Source organism: Loxodonta africana, chromosome X (genome assembly GCF_030014295.1).
Source record: "Loxodonta africana isolate mLoxAfr1 chromosome X, mLoxAfr1.hap2, whole genome shotgun sequence".
NCBI lineage: Eukaryota > Metazoa > Chordata > Mammalia > Proboscidea > Elephantidae > Loxodonta > Loxodonta africana.
Window position 1 is genome coordinate 57,295,428 of NC_087369.1, and position 23,236 is coordinate 57,318,663.

Below are 23,236 nucleotides of genomic sequence, written 5' to 3' on the forward strand. Positions count from 1 at the left end.
ATGTAGGTTGTCTGGCATGTTGTTGTTGTGTGTTGTTGAGTCGATTCCAACCCATAGCGACCCTATAGGACAGAGTAGAACTGCCCCATAGGGTTTCCTAGGCTGAAATCTTCACAGGAGCAGATCACCAGATCTTTTCCCCCTCGGAGCAGCTGGTGGGTCCGAAGCCGGTGGGTTTGAACTGGGAAGCTTTTGTTAGCAGCAGATCACTTAACCATTGCATCCCCAGGGCTCCCTGTTTGTTGACTGGAAGAATGAATAAACAAATGAAAAAGAAAGTTCTCCCAGGACTATGGCAATGACCTCCTTTTTGATCTCCTTGCTTTCAGTACCTTTCCATCCAAGGCTCTCTCTGCAACCAAGACAGGGGTATCTTACCACATCACACCCTTGTCTAAAACCTGTGCCCCAATGCCTTTAAGTCAAATTTCAAGCTCCAGGATAATGGTTTGCTAATCCCACCCTATAATCTACATGAGAAGCAGACTCTCAAACTCCTTGTTTCCACCAGAAAATCAGCAGTGCCATAGGTGTTTTTTGCTCCATGCACATGGGAATAGAGAGAAGTGCCAATAACCCTCTTCTGGATTTCAAAGAAAGTTCCCCCATTAGTTATACCTTCCAGAAAATAGAGATGTCTATCTAAATATTAATACCAAGGCAAAAAATTATTTTAAAAGATACCAAAATAGAATTTCTGACTTTTCTAAAAAGTTAACTTTAAGGGTAGCATCCACACAGCACTGCAACAGTAACTGAATTCCAGGCATCTTACAAGACTCCTTTGTTAGAAATAACATTTGTAAGGGTAGTGGATATTTTGTCCCAACCCAAAGCACGTGGATGTTGTGTAACGAAGTGACAAGAGGGCCTTTTTGCAACACATGAAGTTTCTCAAAGGAGACTAAGATATGTTCATCCATTCAACCGATATTTAGTGGAGGCACACCATTTAGTAACAGGCCGGCCTCAATATGTTGTGAGGATTAAATAACATGAAGGCAAACTTTAAAAAGCTGGGATCTTCAGATAACATAAACATGCCTGTTTTGGTAACTTATTTAATGAATATTCTGAACATGTGTACAGAAACTGCAAAACATCATAAATATGCAGGTCCATGAATTTTCACTATTGGAAAATAGTACACTATTTTAAAGAATTTTATTGAGGTAGAATATGTCTAACAAAAGTTTTGCCACTTTAACTCTTCTGAAGTGTACAATTCAATGACGTTAATTAAATTCACTGTGTTGTGCAACCATCACCATTATCCATTTTTAAAAGCTTTTTATCACCCCACACAGAAACTCAGTACCCCTTAAGCAATACCTTCCCGTTGCCCCCTCCCTCCAGCCCCTGGTAACCACGAATAAACCTTTGTTTGTGAGCATTTGCCTATTCTAGTATTTCATACAGATGGAATTATACAGTATTTTTCCTTTTGGTACACTGTTTTTTTTAAACACTCTGGAAAAAGGATTTTTTTCAGTACATCGGACTCATTTGAAGCGAGGACCACGGTTATTTGAAATAGGTGACATCATGTGTCAGCAGAGGCGTGAGGCGACTTGGGGCGGGGTCTGGGGCTTTGAGGTCATAGCGCAGCAGCTTCCTTTGCGCGTCCGCTTCTCTCACTTGAAATACAGGTAGTCACTGTAACACATAACGAGGTGAACCGTAAGTAAACTGCCAAAACAACCAAACCGCAGGAGAAGGGGAGTCGAGCCCTCGCTAGGCGCTTTCACACTAGCTGACGGGAGGCAAAATGCCCGGCTTTGGGGGCGGGGCCTTGACAAGAGCACTCTAGGCGCATGCGCAGGCTTTCGCCCCGTGCCAGGTGGGAGGGGCGGTGCGGGCAGGGTCGTGTGGTGCGTTCTGCGCTTGCGCCTCGGCGGAAGGTGGGGTCGCGGGCTACAGCGCGCTGGGGTGCGCACAGTGAAAGGGCTAGGGGTCGACGGTCAACTGTCACTGTGAGCGGGTGACGGAGGGATGGCAACGGTCTCAGGGTCTCCGGACTTGGCCGGCTCCGGCGCGCCTCCGCCCGGCGGGGGAGCACAGGCGGTGGCGGCTGAGGAAGAGGAGCGGGAGGTTGTGCGGGTCCGAGTCAAGGTGAGGCCGGTGGCGGGTCTGCCTGCCCGCCCCCGTATCCCAGGGGAGGGGAAGGCGCTGGCTGTCTTAGAATGGAGGGCGGGGCCCGAGATTTGGGGCGTTACCAGAGGGGCGAGGTTTGAGGGCAGAGTGGTGGTGGGGGGAAGCTGAACCTGGGACTGTGGGGGCAGGGTCTGAGGGCATCGGGCCTTAGGGACACATCCTGGGATGCAAGACTGAAAATGGAGGGATGGGGGCCTATGGAATGGACGGGTGAAGATAATGGGTAGAGGGAAGGGGTATTGAGTTGGAGGATGGGCTGTAGTAGTCGAGGGGTGGGGCCCTGAGGAATTGAGGGGGAGGCTCTGAAGTCAGTCAACAAATAACGTGTTGAGAGTCTCCACCCTTGGTGACCTGACGTGGTTGTGGGGGAGACAGACAGCTAAATAAGTGAGAAGGTTCAGACACTGATGAATGCCATGAGGAAATCATGAAAAAGGTGATGAACCTGGGAGTTACTTTAGCCGAGGTTGTACAGGGAAAGCCCCAGAGGAGGTATTGAAGAAGCAGGGACTGGAATGAAAAGGAGTCATGCACGTGCGTATGGGGGGCGGGGGGAGGGAAGAGTGTTCTAGGCAGAGGGAACAGCAAGGGCAAAGACCGGGAGGTGGGGATGAGCTTGTCGTGTTCCCTAGGTTCCCATATTGCTGGAGCTGAGAGAGTGAAGAAGAGTGGTAGGAGGTCAGTTAGAGAGGTAAGGGGCAGGGGAAGATGGCAAAGGGTCTTTGGTGTATACCCATTGCCATGCAGTCAATTCCGACTCCTACCGACCCTATAGGGCAGAGTAGAACTGCCCCATAGGGTTTTTTTCCAAGGCTGTAAATCTTTATGGCAGCGGACTGCTGCTGAGCAGCTGGTGTGTTCCGACCGACCTTTTGGTTAGCAGCCGAGCCCTTAACCACTGCGCCACCAGGGCTTCTCTTTGGTGTGTAGTCTGAGTAAAAGGGCTGTTGCAGTAGACCGGGCAAGCAGTGATGCTGGCTTGGAACAGGGTGGTGTCGGTGGCGGTAACGAGAAAAGGGTAGATTCTGGAGAGAAGTACAGATCATTTCACTATAAATGAGGAAGTGCTATGGTAAAGGTTTGGGGGTTCAGAAAAGAGATGATACCTGAGCTGTGAGTAAGCCAGGTGAAGAAAGTGGGAAGGACATTCCAGGCAGGGGGATTTGCATAAGCAAAAGCCTGGAGCAGTGATGTGTTCAAGGTTGCTTCCAGAAGTTTAATAGGGCCAGACTGGACATGGTGATATCCCCACCTCCGCCCGCCAGACTGTTCTTCTCTGAGCAGCCAGAAGGATCTTGTTAAATCCTAAGTCAGGCCAAGTCCCTCCTCCGCTCAAAACCCTTCTGTGGGTCCCCCCTCACTCAGGGCAAAAACCAAAGTCCCCAGCATGACCCAAAACGCCCTCCTCCATCTGGCCCCTGCCACCTCTCTGACCTTGTCTTCTACCACTCTGTGCCTCACTCATTACACTTCAGCGTGATGATGTGGCCCCTGATGGCCTGCCCTGTCTTCTCTCCCCCAGAAGTGTGAGAGCTTCTTGCCGCCTGAGTTCCGTTCCTTCGCTGTCGACCCCCAGATCACGTCTCTGGATGTGTTACAGCACATCCTCATCCGAGCTTTTGACTTGAATGGGTGAGTGAGGGGATGCCGGGGACTGGGCAGTGGGCTACCCACTGCAACAGGGGTTATTTCACTATTTTCTTGTGGTTGAGTTTTTTTTTTATTCCGTTTATTAGATAAGAATTCTAATTCTTCCATTTAAAAAATATAAGACATATAGAATGGCTAAAGCTTTTCTGAGCAGCATATTGTGCTGTTCCAACATTGAGTTGGTATCATTCAAGTAAAAAACAAACATAGCATTTAAAAATACATTGTTTTACTCTAAAAGCAATGTACATATTGACAGGAAAAACTCAAACATCGTTGGAGAGAGATGCTGATGAGGAGTGAGCTACTTGTATCAGGTGGACACTTGAGACTATGTTGGCATCTCCTGTCTATAGGGGAGATGGGAGGGTAGAGGGGGTTAGAAACTGACAAAATGCTCACAAAAGGAGAGACTGGAAGGAGGGAGCGGGTTGACTCATTAGGGGGAGAGTAAATGGGAGTATGTTTTTTTGGTAAGGTGTATATAAGTTTATATGTGAGAGACTGACTTGATTTGTAAACTTTCACTTAAAGCACAATAAAAATTATTAAAAAAAAACTGTATGTGTGTGTGTACACACACGTGTGCTTGTACACGTGCCGATAAGGAGCAGTTTTAGCCTGATAATGGGAGGAAGGATTATACTGATAATGGACACGAAACTTGAGTCTCTTAATATCGATTCGAGAGCTACTCTAAAAAAAAAAAAACTCAAACATCGCATAAATGTAAGGCATAGTCCCTGTACTCTCATCCTCCAAAAACTGCCTCCTCTAATAGTTCAGGTTTTTTTTTTTATTTATTGTGGTAAACATTATAATAAAAATTTTCCATTTTAACCATTTTCAAGTATACAATCCACCAGTGACATTAATTGCATTCACCATGTTGGGCAACCATTACCATTATCCATTTCCAAAAATTTTTCATCATACCAGGAGAAACTTAGCACCCCTTTCAGTAATAACTCCCCATCCGCACCCCCCAGCCCCTGGTAACCACTAGTAAACTTTCTATATATTTCCCTAGTCTCTATATTTCATGTAAGTGGGATCGTGTAATATTTGTCCTTTTGTGTCTGACTTATTTTACTCAGGAAACCCTGGTGGCGTAGTGGTTAAGAGCTATGTCTGCTAACCAGAAGCTGGGCAGTTCAAATCCACCAGGTGCTCCTTGGAAATCCTATGGAGCAGTTCTACTCTGTCCTATAGGCTTGCTATGAGTTAGAATCGAGTCAACGGCAATGGGTTTTTTTATTTTACTCAACATAATGTTTTCAGGGTTCATCCATGTCGTAGCCTGTATCAGGACTTCATTTCTTCATATGGCTGAATGGTATTCTTTTGTTTGTATATACCACATTTTGTTTATTTATTCATCTGTTGATGGACATTTGGGTGGTTTCCACCTTTTGGCTATTTTAAATAATGCTGCAATGAGCGTTGGCGGCTGTTTGGTAGGGCTTTTGTTTGTTTTACTATTACAAATAATCCCAAGGTGAATAGCCATGTATGCATATCTTGGAGTATTTGTGGAATAGTCATAGCATGAAGGAGCCATGGTGGCACAACAGTTAAGCACTCGGCTGCTAACTGAAAGTTTGATGGTTTGAACCTGCCCAGCTGCTCTGTGGGAGAAAGACCTGGTAGTCTGCTTCTGCAAAGATTACAGCCAGGAAAGCCATATGGCTCAGTTCTGCTCTGTCACATGGGGTTGCTATGAGTCAGAATAGACTTGATAGCCCTCAGTATCAACAATCATAGGATAAATTCTTAGTGATATTGCTGGTTAGGGGTGTGTACTTTTAAAAATTTTGACAGATGTTTCCACAGTGCTCTCCAGACAAGTTTTACCAGTGTTTTCATCACTGTAGCTTTGTATTTTAATATCTTCCTCTTTTTTCCTTTAAATTTTTTTTATTTAAAATATGTGTAACAAAACTTTTGCCGTTTTAAGAATGTGTTCCTCTTTTTTAAATTTTATTGTGTGTTCTTGTGTACTTACTGTTCTTTTCATTTAATAGAATTAGCTTAAGTCACTAAAATCCTGATGGGAAATTGATTGGAGTTGCATTTTTTAAAGAACCTAATGTTTAATGTTTTAATTACTCAGTAAAATTGGTTTATAATCTCATTTTACAATCTCACCAGCAAACACTGGTTGTTATAAAACATTTTAACATTTGCCAGCCTGATAGATGAAAAGTCGTGTGTCTTGGGAACAGGTATGATGGTTATTTTGTTGTGGTGGTTCTTTTAGAGAAGTACAGGCACATGGTAACAAATTCAAAAAGTATAAAAGTGATAGGTATTTAGGATGTTTCCATGGTTTTAATGATTACTGCACAGCTTTTTTTTTTTTATCTTTGCAGGTTAAATGCATATATCAGAAGAATAAATTCTTAGCTTATTTCACTTTTTTGTATAAACATCTTTTGAACAAATGCTGCATTTATTTATTGTGGTAAAAATATACACAACAAAACATATGCCATCTCTACAATTTCTACATGTACAATTCAGTGACATTCATTACATTCTTCAAGCTGTGTAACCATTTTCATTATCCTTTCTCAAGTCACTCTACCACCATTAATTTAAATTCAGCGCCCCCTAAGGAATACTCCCACGTTCCCTCTCCCTCCCCATAAACATTTTTGTTGTGAAAACTAATAAACATACAAACTGCTTTATTTTTTAATATAGTAAGAAGGCGGCTTTCTTCCAATTTCTATCCCCCAACTACCCTGTTACCCTCCCCAGAGGGGACCAACATTTTGCCAGTTTCTGTGTACCCTCCCGGTGTAAGCAGGTGTGTGTCTGTTTCTGCGTTTGTGTAATAAAATGGGTATAAATGACCAGGTCTCAGGCTGCCCACAGTTCTTACCACAGTACCCAGCATACAGGAGGAAGCTGTTTTCAACACCTTCAACACCCCGTCCTCATTTTGGAAACTGTTCCAGAGGCCTCCAGGGTACTAGAGTCACTGAGACTTCTCCACGTCTCTGTCCAGGAAAAAGAACTTTGGCATCAGCTACCTGGGCCGAGATCGGCTAGGACAGGAAGCTTACCTCTCACTTCTATCTGACTGGGACCTCAGCACGGCCTTTGCCACCGCCTGCAAACCATACCTGCAGTTACGTGTAGACATCCGGCCCACCGAGGACAGTGAGTACCCAGCACCCTGGGGGCACTGCTCTGGGACCTTTTCCACATAGCATGGGGGTTATGACTCCATCCTTCCCAATACACTCCCTCTCTGTGATCTGGGCAGACTGGCCACTGGGCCTCAATTTCTTCACCTGTTAACATACAGATAATGATATCTTAGGGCTGTTGTGAGGATTAAACAGTGAATTTCATGTAAAATGCCTGAAAAGGTACATGGCCACATAGTGAACGCTCAAAAAAATGTTAACTCTAATAATAATGATTATTTTATTATGTTGCATTATGGTATCATAGCATATAATCTAGTAACATAATTGTATATTGTAATAATATAGCTGTAGTATATGTTTTAGTTATAATAATATCTAAATATAATAATACTTATAATAATGACTGTTTATTAATTTCCTCATTCTGCAGTCATCATTTGTGGTCTTGCTCACTCGTTTGTTCCCTTTGTCTGTCAGCCACTTCTCTTTTCATATTTGTTTTTTCTCACTTTTGTCTGTGCCTGATCTCTGAGAGCACACAGATAAATTAAGACATGGTCCCAAGAACTTGATAATGGACTGTATGTTAGATAGTAATATTGTATCAGCATTAAATTTCCTGGGTGTGGTAATGATATCATGATTATTGAAGGAAAATGTCTTTTTTCTTGGGAAAAACAGTGCATATTTCAGAGTAAAGTGTCATGATGTCTGCAGATGATTTGGCAAAAAACTAATAAGGATATATAGAGAGCGTGCGATGGAGCAAATGTGGCAAAAATGATGCCAGTTGAAGGAGCTAGATGAAGGAATGTGTGGTGTTCAATGTATTCTTGTAACTTTACTGTAGGTTTGCAATTTTCTTAAATAAAAAGTTGTGGAGTTGGAAATTATGGTTTCCAGCCTTGGGGAACTCACATGGCCATTTGGGATTAAAGGCATGATTTCTTTAATAAGAATCAGCACAAAGCTGTTTCCTATGAGGTGGAGGTTAAAGATGTCTCAAATGTCCAACTTCTTCAAGCTGCTGTACCACTCCATCTCTCACACTAACTACTCCCCCTCCCCTCAGTACTCTACCTCCCCTTCTTTGAGTTCAGTAATTCGCTGCAACATCTCACAGAACTCACAAAATCTAATTACAGTTAAGTGGTTTATTAGGGAAGTAACAGGCTACAACTCAGGATCAGGATCAACTTGGAAGTAACAGGAACAACTCAGGGGACAGGGGACAGTTCCTCAATCAGGACAGCTTCCAACCAAGACCTCTCTCAACTCCTACTACCACTGGGCACTTTGCTCAGGCCTGCTTCCGCCTGGCTCTGCCATTGCTCTGCCACTTCTTGTAGCTGCAGTGTTACAAATCTGTCTCCTGGGTCTAGGAGATTCTCAGCACAGGGACCCTTGGTCCAAAGGACATGTTTTGCTCCTGGCCCTCCTTCTTGGTGGTAATGAGGTCCCCCTCAGCCCCTGTGGGATTGGTTCTTTTAAGCCTAGCAGGATGGCAAAACTGACCGATCCTCTGAGTAGGCCACAGCCACCTAGTGTGCATAGTAATTGACCAGTCCCTGCAGGGATTTCACATGCCTTATTTACATAGTAGACTAACCAATCCCCTAGCGTGATTGTGGCCTAGCAAATCATCTTAGCAGAACTACAAACCCAGGGCCAGAAAGGCCATATATAGAGAAACCCATTGTCCTGCATGGATGATTGAGGCATTTTCATTGAGGTCATAATAACATATAAATAGCCATCCTGCTCACATAATATTTATCCATTGAATTGTCAAAATAATTCTACAGGGTAGGGACAATTGTTGTCCCCGTGTTATAGATGAGGAAACCGAGGCTCAGAGGGAAAGGGGCTTGTTCAAGTCATGTAGGCAGTAAGTGGTGGAGTAGGATTTGAACCCAGGAGGTCTGGTTTCAGAGTCCTTTCCCTTTGACTCTGTCAAAGTTGACAGTCTTGAGAGAGAGATGGAGAGATCAGCAGAAAGAGAGAAATAAGAGTCAGAAAGTGACGGAGAAGAAAGTTAGCTAACCAGAGACAGAGGAACCTCTGCCACTAAGTAGCTTAGGTCAGTCACATAACCAATTCCCCAAGCCTTGGTTTCCTTACCTGTAAAATAGACCCAGTAGCAGTATTCAAGTCAGTAAAGAAATCAAATTTGTGTGACTAGTAAACATGCGAAGAAAATCCCAGCTGCACAAGAACTGAGAGGGATGTAAATTAAAGCAAATAGTGACAGACAGAGGCAGACATCCATCAGTTTGGTAAAAAATAAGTTTAATAAAACTTTTTTTTTTAATTGGAGAATGATCATTTCAATTATTGATAAACCAGTTCTTTTTCTACTGTTTTCAGAAGTCTTGTTTTTACTAAACTCCTGCATATGTGTGGGTCTGTTTCTGAATTCCTGATTCTCTTACACTGATCTGTTTGTTAAGTTGTAAGCCAGTTCCATGTTGTTTTCATCCTTGTAACTTTATGTTTTAATGTCTTCCTCTTTTAAAAATTTTCTTGAGTATTCTTGTGCACTCACTGTTCTTTTCGTTTAATGGAATTAGCTTATTCCATTGAAATCCTGATGAGAATTTGATTGGAGTTACATTTTTTAAAAAACTAATTTTTAATTCTTCAGTAAATAATTCTCCTTATTAAAAATGAAAACATTTCAAGTAATGCTGAAGTCTCCTGGGACCACTACAGCTTTTCTTGATCCCTTAGTATTTTGCCCTGAGGAAACCACTTTGATTGGTTTCATGTGTAACCTTACTAAAACCCATTGCTGTCCTGTCGATTCGGACTCATAGCGACCCTATAGGACAGAACAGAACTGCTCCAGAGGGTTTCCAAGGAGCGGCTGGTGGATTCAAACTGCTGACTTTTTGGTTAGCAGCTAACCTTTTAGTTAGCAGCTGAGCTCTTAAGCACTGTGCCACCAGGGCTCTGTGTAACCTTACAGGTTCTTTATTTATTTACACATACCCACACACATATACTCAAAAATTTATCCACATATAGAGATATATGAGTATGTTAGTATTTGTGTGTATATATATATGTATATATAAACCACCAAAATCAAACCCAGTGCCATCGAGTCGATTCCGACTCATAGCGACCCTATAGGACAGGGTAGAACGGCCCCATAGAGTTTCCAAGGAGCACCTGACGGATTTGAACTTCTGACCCTTGGGTTAGCAGCCGTAGCACTTAACCACTATGCCACCAGGGTTTCCATCTGTGTGTGTGTGTGTGTGTGTGTGTGTATATATAAATGGTATGGATTTAACATAAAAAAAAAAAAAAAAATGGTATCAATAGATGGAAGCTGTTATAAATATTATTAATGTCATTGTGATTGTTTTCATGTCTGAAAGCAACAGGTATATCATGGCCACTTGGATGGCCCATTCCTCTTTCTCTGAAGAAGATAGTTTCTGTCACCTCTACAGTGTGAACATCACCAAGTCTAGACCTTTGATTGATGTGTACATTTGTGATACAAAGTCTTTTTCTGTTATATACTTTACAAATATTTTTCCCAGTTATCTTGGTTTTTATTTATTTTTTTTTTTTGGTTTATGGTATCTTTTTTGTTTTGTCATATAAAAATTTAAAATTTGTATGCAGCCTTATACATGTGTCACTATTCTTTTATGATTTCTGATTTTCTCATCTTACCTTGGAACATCTTTTCCATTCATAAGCTTATACAAATATTTTCCTAAATTTTTTCCTATTATACTTATTTTTTTACATATAATACTCTGTCAACATTGCGATAAGTAGCTACACTGATTTGAAATGCCATTTTTGTCATATATTGTGTTTCCATATATGCATGGATTTCTGGGCTTTCTATTGCGTTTAACTGATTGGATCAATTTGTCTATTGCTGTGCTAATACATTATTTTTAACACAGTGGTTTTGTAATAAAATTTAATAAATCAAGCCCTTGCAATCCTCCCACTATTCTTTTTTTCTTGGCTATTCTTGAACATGAATTTTTCCTTATGAACCTTATAATTATTTTATCCAGTTCTAGGAAAAACCCCATTAGACTTCTGATTGTCATTGCATTGGATTTATATATTCATTTTGGGTTTGGAAAGTTTGACAATTTTATGATAAGTAAATGTAGTGTGTTTGGCATATGTTATGTAATACCATGAGCTGGGGCAATACCCCATAATGAATCATTTGGATGTTTCTTCAGGGAAATACGTGCATATTCATACTAAGTGGGTTACGTAAGGACCCAGTATGTAGCCCCATGTCAGTTCAGATCAGGTTTTGCCTTTAGATGAGTTTGTGCTTGTAGAAGTCCTTTGTCCTTTATTAACGGATTCTTTTTTTTTTTTTCATCAGTACATATTGTCTCTCTTTTCCTGTTCAATGCTTTTGGCCTTGTGTGGTGCTTTTTCTGACATTCACAAATGCTCTTGCTTTCTGTTTGTGTGTGTGTCTGCCTTTTACTTTTAGTTTTCAACCTTTCTTTGTCACCTAGTTTTAGGTGTGTATCTCACAAAAACCCTATAGCAGAATTTATGCCTTTTTACACAATTGACGGTGAAACCTTTAGACTACTTTTTCTCTTCCAGCCTCTCTCACCCTTCCCTGGCCTCTGAAATGAAAGCTTTGAAATACTTCTAATTTTTATTCTTCCTCTGATCCCTGACCTTATTTAACCCTATTTAGACAGCTTTAATTTGTTTTCTTTTCAAATTCCAGGCTATCATTTTCCATTATATAGCAAGTCGTTTATATTTCAGCAATTCTAACGTAACACTTTATATTGCAAACTCCAAGTCACAGTATCTTTTGTCGTTTGCCCTTTGTCCTTTTATATATTAAAAACTTGTGGTCCACTACCTTTTACCCTCTCTTTTGTAGTCATTTGCTCAAAGAACTGTTTTGAGTGTTTTCTTCCAATAGTGTGCATGGGTTTTGGCTCTGAAACCCTGCATGGCCAAAAAGGTCTTTCTTTGGCTTTGATAGATACATACCGTCTTGGCTGAATGTGGGACTCTTGGATCTCAAGCCTTTTTCTTAGTGCTTCATAGGTGCTGTGAGCCACTTCTTGCTTTCAGAGTTGTGGAACAGAAGTCCATCATCAGTCAGACCTTCTTTCCATTTAAGTGGGCTGTTCTTTATCTCTGGGAGCTGGCAAGAGTTTTTCTTCCTTCTTAGAATTCCAGCATTTCACCAGCATATGAATGGGGTGGAGGAGGTTGTTATATGGGTTTGTTTTTTAATTAATCCTATCTAAGACTTGCAAACGGTTAACTCTGCTGCTAACTGAAAGGTTGGAAGTTCAAGTCCACCCAGAGGCTCCTTGGAAGAAAGACCTGGTAATCTGCTTTTAAAACATCAGCCGCTGAAACCTGTATGGAGCACAGTTCTACTCTAATATGGGTTGCCATGAGTCAGGGTTGACTCGGCAGCAGTTGGTGGTGTGCTGGAAGACTTGGTGAGGCATTTCTTCATTTCAGGGAAATTTTCCTCTATTACTTGTTTAATTATATAACATACCCATCTGATCCCTTTTCTCCCACTGCATTTCCTAGTGTTTACAAATTAGGTCTCCTGAATTTATCTTCTAGCTCTCTCTCCTTTTCCATTCACATCATCAAGCTTTAGCTGTGTTCTTTGAAGTAGTTCTTCTATTTGGTCTTATACACCATTAGTTTGATTTTCAGTAGTATGACCTTCCTCATTTTACCTGTTAAATATTTTAATGATTTGATTAATGTTGTAGAAAGACTACCCTGGTGGTAGCTGTTGGGAGAGATTGAGAGAGACAGAGAGGAAGCAGGGACTGGTTAGGAGGCAGTTTTTCAGGTAAGAGATGATGGTGGCTCAGACAGGGTGACAAGGTGGAGATGAGAGAAGTGAAATTGAAGTATTTTTTGCATGCAGAAGCCACAAGGTTTAGTGATGGTTTGGACCTGGGAGTTGAGGGAGTGGGGGGCATCAAGGATGTCTCTCAGTTTTCTGGCTTAAGCAGCTGAACAGATAGAGATGCTTTTCAGTCAGCTGAGTTGCAGAGAAAGGGGTCATGTCTGAGGGTGAATCTTAGGCCCCTCTTCTGGACACGTTAGGTTTTGCCGTGCCCTAGTGTGGCCTAGGGTTTGTTCCCCTCAGCTCTGTGGGAGAGAGTGCAGTGGACTTCTTGGGAATGCTAGTTAGGGGTGACATTTGCCTATAAATGACAGTGTCTTAAACAAATAAAGGTTTTTTTTATATATATTTATATATAATGGAGTTTGAAAGTTGGCCACTGGGTATTGCCGGTGTTGGCTTTAGCAGTTCAGTGGCATCAAGGCCGACATTTCTTAAGATTTTCTTGAGCTTTCCTTCATGGTCACAAAGTAGCCACTGCTGCTTCAGCTGCCACATCACATTTGAGGCAGGAGGAAAGAATGTGAGGGGGAGTAAGATGAGAGAGAAGGAACAGACTTACACTGATGTTTCAAGGGCCAGACTGGATAAAGTCAAGAATAGCATTGTGTCCTTTGCATAATGTATATGTCATACCAGTTCCACAAATACTTTCTCTAGAGTAAGGTAAGCGAGGTTCAGATGCCAGCATTTCCTAGCTATAGGGCCTTTGGCTATTTAATAATTGTGCCAAACCTTTTTAGCATCATCTGTAAAATGGGAATGATAATGGTAGTGTATACCCTTTATGGAAGTGGTCTGTCATGAATATAAGATTAAGAGTTTGAGCTCTTAAGCCAGACAACCCGGAGTTCAAATTTAGGTTATTTCACTCTGTATCTGTGAGGCCTTGGATAAGTACCTTAACCTAACTGTGCCTGCTTCCTCGTATAAAGAGTAGTGATAATAACAGTGCCTACTTCATAAGATTGATATGAATATTAAATGAGTTAATATTTGCAAAGGGCTCAGAATAGTTTCTGGCACTTAGTACTATGGAAGGGTTAGCGATTATTATTTCTTATGTTAAGGTTAAGCACTTAGCACAGTGCCTGACACATAGTAAATGCTCAATAAAGATTACTTTATATAATTACAATATTACATTTTCGAAGCTGCCCAGCCATTTTGTGAAATGGTTACCAGAAAAGAATCACTAATGGTTTTACTTTTTACATGTTTTGGGTGACATGGGAAGAGGGCATGGGAGTCATTCATTGCCCTGTAGGTGGCCTGGTTTTGGTAGAAGGAGAGGAACCTGGCTTTGAGGTCTGGGGTTCTCATCTCCCATATCACTTCATTTTGTATGCCCAGGCCCACTGCTGGAAGACTGGGACATAATCAGTCCCAAGGATGTCATTGGCTCCGACGTGCTGCTGGTTGAGAAACGGTCATCGCTGACAACAGCTGCCCTACCCTTCACACAGTCCATCCTCTCTCAGGTGGTTTCAGGGACCCCTGGGGCCCAGCTGTGGTTGGAGGGCAGGGCCTACGTGGCAGACCTCAGGAATCCCCAGTACCCTGGATTCTAGCATGCTGGTGGGCATTTGCTCCTAGCCTACCCAGCTCACCAGCGGCCTCCCGCCCTTCTTCCTTCACAGGTGGGCCGCACCTTATCTAAGGTCCAACAGGTGCTAAGCTGGTCATATGGGGAAGATGTCAAGCCTTTCAAGCCACCCCTGAGCGATGCTGAGTTTCACATGTATCTGAACCATGAGGGTCAGCTCTCTCGCCCTGAGGAATTGCGCCTGCGGATCTATCATGGTGGTGTTGAGCCCTCCCTGCGAAAGGTGAGTCTCCTCAGTTGCTCATTGGATCCATCCCTCCCCCTCATTCACTCTGTACTTAGTTATTAAAAGCTCCTAAGACACACACACACAGTCTACCACATTGCTGGGGGGTGGGATGGGGGTGCTCCAGGGTAGGCAGCTCTCCTCCAGGAGAGGGTGGGGAGTCAGAGGTAGACAGGGAGACTTTTCAGGAGCACAGAGGCCCATGGTTGGTGGGTGGGTGGTGATGAATATCCACTGGAGTATGGTGGCTCATCTGTAGAACCTTAGCCTCATCCCTTTCATCCCTGGCCAGGTGGTGTGGCGGTACCTCCTGAATGTATACCCAGATGGGCTGACAGGCCGCGAGCGGATGGACTACATGAAACGCAAGAGCCGCGAGTATGAGCAGCTCAAGAGCGAGTGGGCACAGCGGGCAAGCCCTGAGGATCTGGAATTCATCCGCAGCACAGTCCTCAAGGATGTGCTGCGTACCGACCGGGCCCATCCCTACTACGCGGGGCCTGAGGATGGCCCACACCTGCGGGCGCTGCACGACCTGCTTACCACCTATGCCGTCACCCACCCCCAGGTATCCTACTGCCAGGGCATGAGCGACCTTGCCTCACCCATTCTCGCCGTCATGGACCACGAGGGCCATGCTTTTGTTTGTTTTTGTGGCATCATGAAGCGCCTGGCTGCAAACTTCCATCCTGACGGCCGTGCCATGGCCACCAAGTTCACCCACCTCAAGCTGCTGCTGCGACATGCTGACCCTGAATTCTACCAGTACCTGCAAGAAGCTGGTGCTGATGATCTCTTCTTCTGTTACCGCTGGCTGCTGCTCGAGCTCAAGCGTGAGTTCGCCTTTGATGATGCCCTCCGCATGCTTGAGGTCACCTGGAGTTCACTGCCCCCAGATCCTCCTGAACATGAGGTTGAGCTCGTTGGACCCCCCAGTCAAGTGGCAGACGCTGGCTTTGGTGGCCACAGGGGGCGACCTGTGCGACAGAGGCACATGCTGAGGCCTGCTGGTGGAGGACGTGGTGCCTTTGAAGATGCTGTTGATCACTTGGCCACAACCAGCCAGGGGCCTGGTAGTGGAGGGCGTCTCCTGAGACAAGCCAGCCTGGATGACCTCCAGCAACTCAGGGGTAACACAGGCACTAGAAGGGACCCTCTGGTCCAGCTGCCACGCCCAGCTGCCCTCATCAGCTCAAAGTCCCTCTCTGAGCCCTCGCTGAACTCCCCAGACCCACTGCTCTCCTCTTCTTCCCATCCTGACTCCCCATCCTCCTCATCTCCACCATCTACTCAGGAGGCCTCTCCTGCTGGTGATGTGACTGCGGGATCCCCCTTGATGCAAGAGGTGGGCTCTCCACAGGACCCTGGGAAGTCCCTGCCACCCCAGCCACCACTAGGCCTACCCCCACCCCAAGAATTTGGTCGGGGGAACCCATTTATGCTCTTCCTCTGCCTTGCTATCCTGTTGGAGCACCGTGACCACATCATGCGCAATGGGCTGGATTACAACGAGCTGGCCATGCACTTTGACCGCCTTGTGCGAAAACACCATCTGGGGCGTGTCCTACGCAGGGCTAAGGCTCTCTTTGCTGACTACCTGCAGTCAGAAGTATGGGACTCGGAGGAAGGGGCTGAGGCCACAGCCCCATCTTGATCAGGCCCTGCCTGGCTGACCATCAGCCCCACCAGATCACTGTTCTCTGCCATGAGGGCCTCACGTGAGACCCCACCTCCCTGCCTGCCAGCCCTCCTAGACCTGTTGGAGCGTGGAGCCCTCTCCCTGGGTCTGAGTGTGTGGGGCTCTGCTTCAGCACTGCCCCATGGAGGCCACAGCCTCTTGTTTTGTTTTGTTTTGTCTTGTTTTTAACAACTGTACTTTGCACACATGAAAGTCACTGTGGTTTGTGTATTTCTCTGTCCCCTCCCTGGTTTTGCTGTAGATGGAGTGCCCATGGGGTATATACCTGATGGAGCTGAAATACTTCTACTTGGTGGAGGGTGGCTCCTGCTTTTCCAGTGGTAGGAGAGAGTGGATGCTGAGAATCGGTTCTAGAAGGTGAGCTCAGGTTGGGGACTGCTTGAGGAAGGCCTGAATGTTATTTTGGTAATACCTGTCTGCCTGTGAGGGCCTGTATTATGGCTGTGAATGTATATTTTCAGGATGGACCTCCTTAACTTAAATATTCTGAATATAGAGATGAACGAAAGAGTTCCTAGCTGAAAAAAAAAGCAAGATTCATTACAAAGACTGGGAGCTATGGACTACATAGAAATGTTGGATCAGCTACCCACCCCTGGCATTCCGTATGTCACCATTTCTAGAATCTAGACCCTTCCCTGTGAGTCTTACACACTAATGCTGGCAACCCTGGGCAGGGGAATAAGGCTCCTATTTTGTCAGTGACTTTTGGGCCAACTTGAGGGACTATGGCCTTGCTCTACCTTGGGCTTTGACCATAGTCTAAACCCTAAGCTGAGTTTCCAGCTCCTGGGTACCTATCTTAACTGTTTCAGCAATAGAAACCATTTATTTGTCTTCTCCATCCCACTGATACAAACAAATCAAGCACTGATAAAACTCAGGCCCTGAAAGAAGTCACCTTACTTATTTGAGGAATAATGATGAAAAGATGGTCCTTTTGTCCCACCTTACCTTCTCAGAAAGCAGGATTCTCCTTCAGGCCAATTGTTGTCCTCCACAAAGGATGTGGCAGATGATGTGTGAGGTGAGGTAATTGGGGTCCTTCAGGTCATGGCCTAGCCGTGCCAAGCTCTGGGCAATGCTAACAGAGATGAGGGGGTCATCAAAGGCAGCCATCCTCTAACCTCTTTTCCCCAAGAATGTCATTATAAAGCTGGGATGACCCTTAAAAAGCTCACATGACTCCCCAGTATTTGAGGGGAAGCTGATCATTCTTCAAATGAGGGCATAGTCACTCGAAGAGCAGGATAAGACCATTCTGTGTCTAGGGTACTCAAACACTGTGAGTCTTACAAGTGTATTCTGTGGATAAGGGCTCAGACCCCCTGGGGGACCATCCAACGTATGAGGGTGTCTGGCCCTCGTGAGGACCTAAAATGTTCCTTTTGTCAGTAATAGGCTGACACTCTCTAGAGTCAAACAAGTGCATTCTGTGATTAATGAGCTCAGATATTTGAAGAGCCAGACAGGTCAATTCTGTGTATGGGAGTTTGCTACCTTTGAGGCCCAGAAGAGTCCTTTCTGTGAATAGGAGGATCCCATACCCTGAAGGCCAGAAACCTTTTTTATTCCTCTAGGATATTTGGGGTTTCTGGTTCCTGCCAAGATGGTAAACCAGCAGAAGCTGCTGTCTCCCTTGCCTGAAACCAATCTTGGGGAAACTACAGAGGGAAACATTGATTCCAGAAACTGAAGCACAACTGTGAGAGACCTGTGAGGAAATGGAAGGCTGTCTTTAACTGGTGTGTGTTTTGAGGGGTGGATGGCTAGAGGCAGCAAATAGAGGATTGGTTAGGGAAAAGAGATTTAAGTTCTGGATCTAACCTTGCCCCAGTATTGCCTTGGGAAGGTCCTTCTCTGCCCCCCTCACTTCAGAAATCATCCAAACCATCAGTACAGGTGTCTATAGGGCTAGTCTCACAGCATCCAGACCCTCTCCTAGGGGGAAGAAATGACCACCAGAGACAGTCACTCCTCCATCTCTCTCCCTCCAGACACTAGGGCTGGTAGGTTACACCTAGGGAGACTGCCTCCTCCTAAAGTTGCTTCCCTCTGAGGGTTTAAAGATGAAGCCTTTGTCAGAGGAATTGTCAGGCAGTGTGATAGCAGATGGGAGTAATAACCATGGTTTTGTTGTGCCTGGGACTGTCCACCTTCTGGCTCATCTCCCTTCACATCCCTTCACCCCTTAAACTCCAGGTAATTGACCAGCTAGAGTCTGGCCTTCAGCTTTTCCTCAGTACATTTTACCGGCCAGAATAGCTGATAACTTCAGGGAAATACTAGCTCACAGCCAAAATAACTAGACACCTGGGCAGTATAACTGCCCCCAGAGAAAAATAAACTGGATGTATTAGTTATTACTGTATAACAAATTACCCCAAAACTTAACAGCTTAAGACGACAAATATTTATTTTCTCAGTTTCTGAAGGTCAGGAATCCAGGAATGGCTTAGCTAGGTGGTTTTGACTCAGGGTCTCTCATGAGGTTTTTGGTGAGATTGCTTGCCAGGACTGTAGTCAGATGAAGGCTTGGCTTGGCTAACAGACCCACTTCCAACGTGGCCCACTCATATGGCAGTTGGAAGGAGGCTTCAGTTCCTCACCACCTGAGCTTTTTCATAGGGCTGCTCTTAGTATGTGATGTGAGCAAGCAAGCGAGAGCCTGTGGCCAAGACAGAAGCCACAATGTCTATTCTGACTTAATCTCAGGAATGGTACACCACTTCTGCTGTATTCTAGTGGTCATATAGACCAACCCTGGTACAGCATGGGAGGGAACTATACAGGGTGTGAACACCAGGGGACAGGGATCACTGGGAGCCATATTGGTGACTGGCTACCACACTGGGTAACATGATATCTGAAGCAGAAGTATTGGGGCCGACAGATGAAGAATTTTAAACAAGTATGTTGTTGTTAGGTGCTGTTGAGTTGGCTATGACTCATACCGACCTTAGGTATAATAGAACAAAATGTTGCCATCCTCAACATTGCTATGTTTGAGCCCATTATTGCAGCCACTGTATCAATCCATCTAATTGAGGGTCTCCCTCTTTTCTACTGACCTCTACTTTACCAAGCATGATAAAATATAAGAATTTAAAATAAGACATAAATTAGAATATAAAACAGGCAGGAATGAAATTATAAAAAGGACCCAAAGGAAATATTAGGTATGAATATGATAGTGGAAACAAAAAGTATTCTGTAAATGGAGAATATGAAATGGGAAGTCAGAACTAAATCCTAATATAAGAGTAATTAACAAAACGTAAATGGATTAAACTATTTAAAACACAGAGACTTTCCGTGGATTAAAAACACAAATCCAAGAGTATACACACATACACATACAAAGATTCAGAAATGTTGAAAATGAACAGATGAAAAAAGATATAGCAGACTAATAAAAGCCCAAAGAAAGCTGGGATAGCCATCCTAATAGCTACCAAAATAGAATTTAAGACTAAGATCACAAAGGACAAAGGACATATATACTCAATGACAAAGAAGATATGTCTACCATAAACATACATATTCCTAAGAAGCCCTGAACAACAGTTAAACTTTTATATCTATATGTATATAAAAAAAATACATACACATATGTATATCACATCTATCTGTATATACGTGTGATATGTAAAATCACACATCTCTCTTTGTAACCCTCCACTTAACAAATGGAGAAAACATCTTTTTGTGCCTGCACTTAACAATTAAGGAACCCTTTTTTTTTTTTTTTTATGGTGCAGACAGTTAAGCGCTTGTCTGCTAACTGAAAGGCTGGCAGTTTGAACCTACTCAGTGGCTGGCTCCAGGGGAGAAAGACCTGGCAATCTGCTTCTGTAAAGATTACAGCTCAAAAAAACCCTATGGGGCAGTTCTGTCACGTGGGGTTGCTCTGGGTCGAAATCAACTCAACGGCACCTAGCAACAACAACTTAACAATTACAAAAGCAGACTATGTTAGGGCACAAAGAAGGCCTCAGTAAATTCGAAAGGATTAATAGTAAACATGTTCACTCACTATAATGCAATAAAATTAGAAATTAATAACAAAAAAGCTAAAAAAAAACCCATTTTGGAAACTAACATTACTAAGTAACTCTTGGACAAAGGAAGAAATCATAAAGGAACTTTAAAAATATTTAGAACTAAAGAATTAAAACATTACCCATCAAAATTTGTTGGACACAAAAATCAGAAGAAAATGCATAGCTTTAAATTTATCAGGAAAGAAGAAAGGTAGAAAAAAATGATCTAAGCATTCAACTCAAGAACTTTGGGAAAGAACAGGGAACAAGCCCAAAAGATTGAGGCATGGAGGAAGTAATAAATGTAAGGAAGGAAATAAATGAAAGAGAATAAAAAAGTAATTATAAAGATTAACAAAATCAAAATCTGGTTCTTTGAAAACATTAATAAGCTATACTGATTTTTAAAAGAGTGCAAACTATAGAGAACAACAAAAAAGAAACTTACAGACACAAAAAGAGGCTAAACTGTGAGCTAATACATTTGGAAACCTAGTTGATGTGCATGTTTCTGGTAAAATAAAAGTGTGCTCAAACTGATGCAAAAAGAAATAGAAAATCTGAACATACCAATAAGTTTTAAGAAAAATTGAAATGATAGTCAAAGATACCCCATATCCCTGTAACAAAAAGCTTCAGACCCAGACTCAGATGGTTTCGAAGATGTAGTTCTATCAAACTTTCAATAAACCGTTAATTTCTATCTATACAAATTTTTCCAGAAAATAGAGAAAAAAGCAAAAGCAGCCCAGCCCACTTTATGAGGCTAGTGTAATCTTGATTATAAAACCAGATGAGGAAAATACAAGACAATAAAATTATAAACCCATTTCACTTATGAATATAGATGCAAAAATTCCAATAAAATATTAGCTACCTAAATCCAACAGTGTATTTTTAAGAATCACAAATATGGTTTATTCCAGTAATGCAAAGATGATCCAACATCAGAAAATTCATGAATGTAATTTACCATGTTAATAAGCTAAAGGAGGAAAACAATGATTTCAAAGTAGAAAAAATATTTGCTAAGTTTTATCTGTTTAAAAAAAAACAGCAAAAATATTACAGCAAATCTTAAAAGCATTTTACCTTTAAAATCAGGAAAGAGACAAGATTGCTTACTCTCAATAGTACTGTTTCATATAATAATGGAGGAACCAGCCAATGCTGGAAAGAAATGAGGTGTAAATTTGATAAAACTTGTTTAGAAGTGATATGATCCACTACCTTAAAGAACCAACAAAAAAAACTATTAGGAATAATAACATAGTTCAGCAAGGTTGCCAGATACAAGATCAATCTATAAAAATCAAAAGCATTTCTATACGCCAGCAATACCAACAAGAAGGTATATAAGGATGAATTTAGTCAACACAAAAGACCTCTATTAAGAAAAAATTTAAATTCTAATAGCATAAACAGAAGATGATCTGAATAAAAGAGACATTTCATGCTCTGCTGGGAAGATTTCGGTAATATATTATCTGTTGTGTGACAAATTACTCCAAAAATTACTGCCTTAAAACAACAAACACTATCTCACACAGTTTCTGAGGGTCAAGATATTGGGAGTGGCTTAGCTGGGTGGTTTTGCCTCAGTCTCTCATGAAGTTCCAAGTCAGGATGTGGATTGAGGCTGGAGGATCCCCTTCAAAGAAGGCCAACTCAGGAGGCTATTGGCAGGTGGCCTCAGTTCCTTACCACTGAGTCCCCTCCATAGCGCTGGTCATGACATGGCAGCTAACTTCCCAGAAAGTGAGCAATCTGTGTGAAAGAGAGAACAGGAAGCCAAAGTGCATTTTATGTTTTTATGTATGACCCAGTGGGAAGTGACGCACTATCAGTTCTGCCTGATTCTATTATGTTAGTAAGTCCAGCCCACACTCAAGGGGAAACTGATTAGGTTTCAACTCTTGAAGGGAACAGTATCCAAGAATCTGTGGACATACCTTCAAACAACCACAGGTAATACTATTAAGGTGTTATTTCTCCTCAAATCCATAAATTCAATGCAATCCCAATAAAACTTCCATTACCTTTTTAAGAATTGCAGTAAACCTTACATTATAATTTAGAATAATAAAGGATCATGGATAGCTATGACAACCTTCAAAAAGAAAAGCTGATGGGTACTTGCCCCACCAGAGACTAAGACATACTAAAATCCAAACCCACTGCCTTCGAGTCGATTTTGACTCATAGCGACCATATATGACACAGTAGAATTGCCCCCATGGGGTTTCCAAGGCTGTAATCTTTATGGAAGCCGATTGCCACGTCTTTCTCCCACAGAGCAGCTGAGGGGTTTGAACTGCTGACCTTTTGGTTAGCAGGTGAGCACTTAACCACTGTGCCACCAGGGCTCCAAGACATACTAAAGACCCTAGTAATTAAAGGGGAAAAAAACTGATATTGGCCCAGGAGTTGACAGGTAGACCAATGAATAGGACCAAAAAAAAAGCTCAGATACAGAGCCACATATCGGCAGAACTTAGTATATGATAGAGGTGGTACCACAAAAAAAAAAAAAAGGATGGGACAGACTGCTTAGCAGATGGTTATGGGAAATCTAGCTCACGACACGGAGAAAAATAAAACCAGCTGCCTATCTTATACCATGGTGGCCCAGTGCTTAGGAGCTTGGCTGCTAACCAAAAGGTCAGATATCTGAATTCACCAGCCGCTTCTTGGAAACGCTTTGGGGCAGTTCTACCCTGTCTTATAGGGTCACTGTGAGTTGGAATCGACTCGATGGCAATCGGTTTGATCTCATACTACATACA

At 42.9% G+C, this 23,236-nt stretch overlaps 1 protein-coding gene and 1 long non-coding RNA gene across 4 annotated transcripts; one reads left to right on the top strand and one right to left on the bottom strand.

The window, feature by feature from the left end:
* Window positions 1-1,064: 1,064 nt before the first annotated feature.
* Window positions 1,065-23,001, top strand: TBC1D25 (TBC1 domain family member 25). 3 transcript variants are annotated; one of them, XM_064278255.1, is made up of 6 exons: window positions 1,065-2,112; window positions 3,677-3,786; window positions 6,818-6,972; window positions 14,230-14,357; window positions 14,517-14,705; window positions 15,001-23,001. In XM_064278255.1, exons 1-6 carry the CDS (start codon window positions 1,993-1,995, stop codon window positions 16,360-16,362), a joined length of 2,064 nt encoding a protein of 687 aa, XP_064134325.1. In that variant the 5' UTR covers window positions 1,065-1,992; the 3' UTR covers window positions 16,363-23,001. The 3 variants fall into 3 exon arrangements, with proteins under 3 accessions (XP_064134325.1, XP_023413663.1, XP_023413666.1); XM_023557898.2 differs by lacking the exons at window positions 1,065-2,112; window positions 3,677-3,786 and adding an exon at window positions 3,799-3,860; XM_023557895.2 differs by lacking the exons at window positions 1,065-2,112; window positions 6,818-6,972 and having other exon boundaries at window positions 2,852-3,786.
* Window positions 11,322-17,515, bottom strand: LOC135228910 (uncharacterized). Its single transcript, XR_010319780.1, has 2 exons — window positions 17,362-17,515; window positions 11,322-15,685 (listed from the first exon to the last, which is right to left on the bottom strand). It is a non-coding gene; the product is annotated as an uncharacterized LOC135228910 (long non-coding RNA).
* Window positions 23,002-23,236: the final 235 nt, after the last annotated feature.

Excerpts from the sequence above, each read along its gene's own strand:
- TBC1D25 (XM_064278255.1), top strand. The coding sequence starts at position 1,993 with ATGGCAACGGTCTCAGGGTCTCCGGACTTGGCCGGCTCCGGCGCGCCT. Across the intron at positions 2,113-3,676 it reads TTGTGCGGGTCCGAGTCAAG|AAGTGTGAGAGCTTCTTGCC; the intron begins GTGAGGCCGGTG and ends TCTCTCCCCCAG. Across the intron at positions 14,358-14,516 it reads CACAGTCCATCCTCTCTCAG|GTGGGCCGCACCTTATCTAA; the intron begins GTGGTTTCAGGG and ends CTTCCTTCACAG.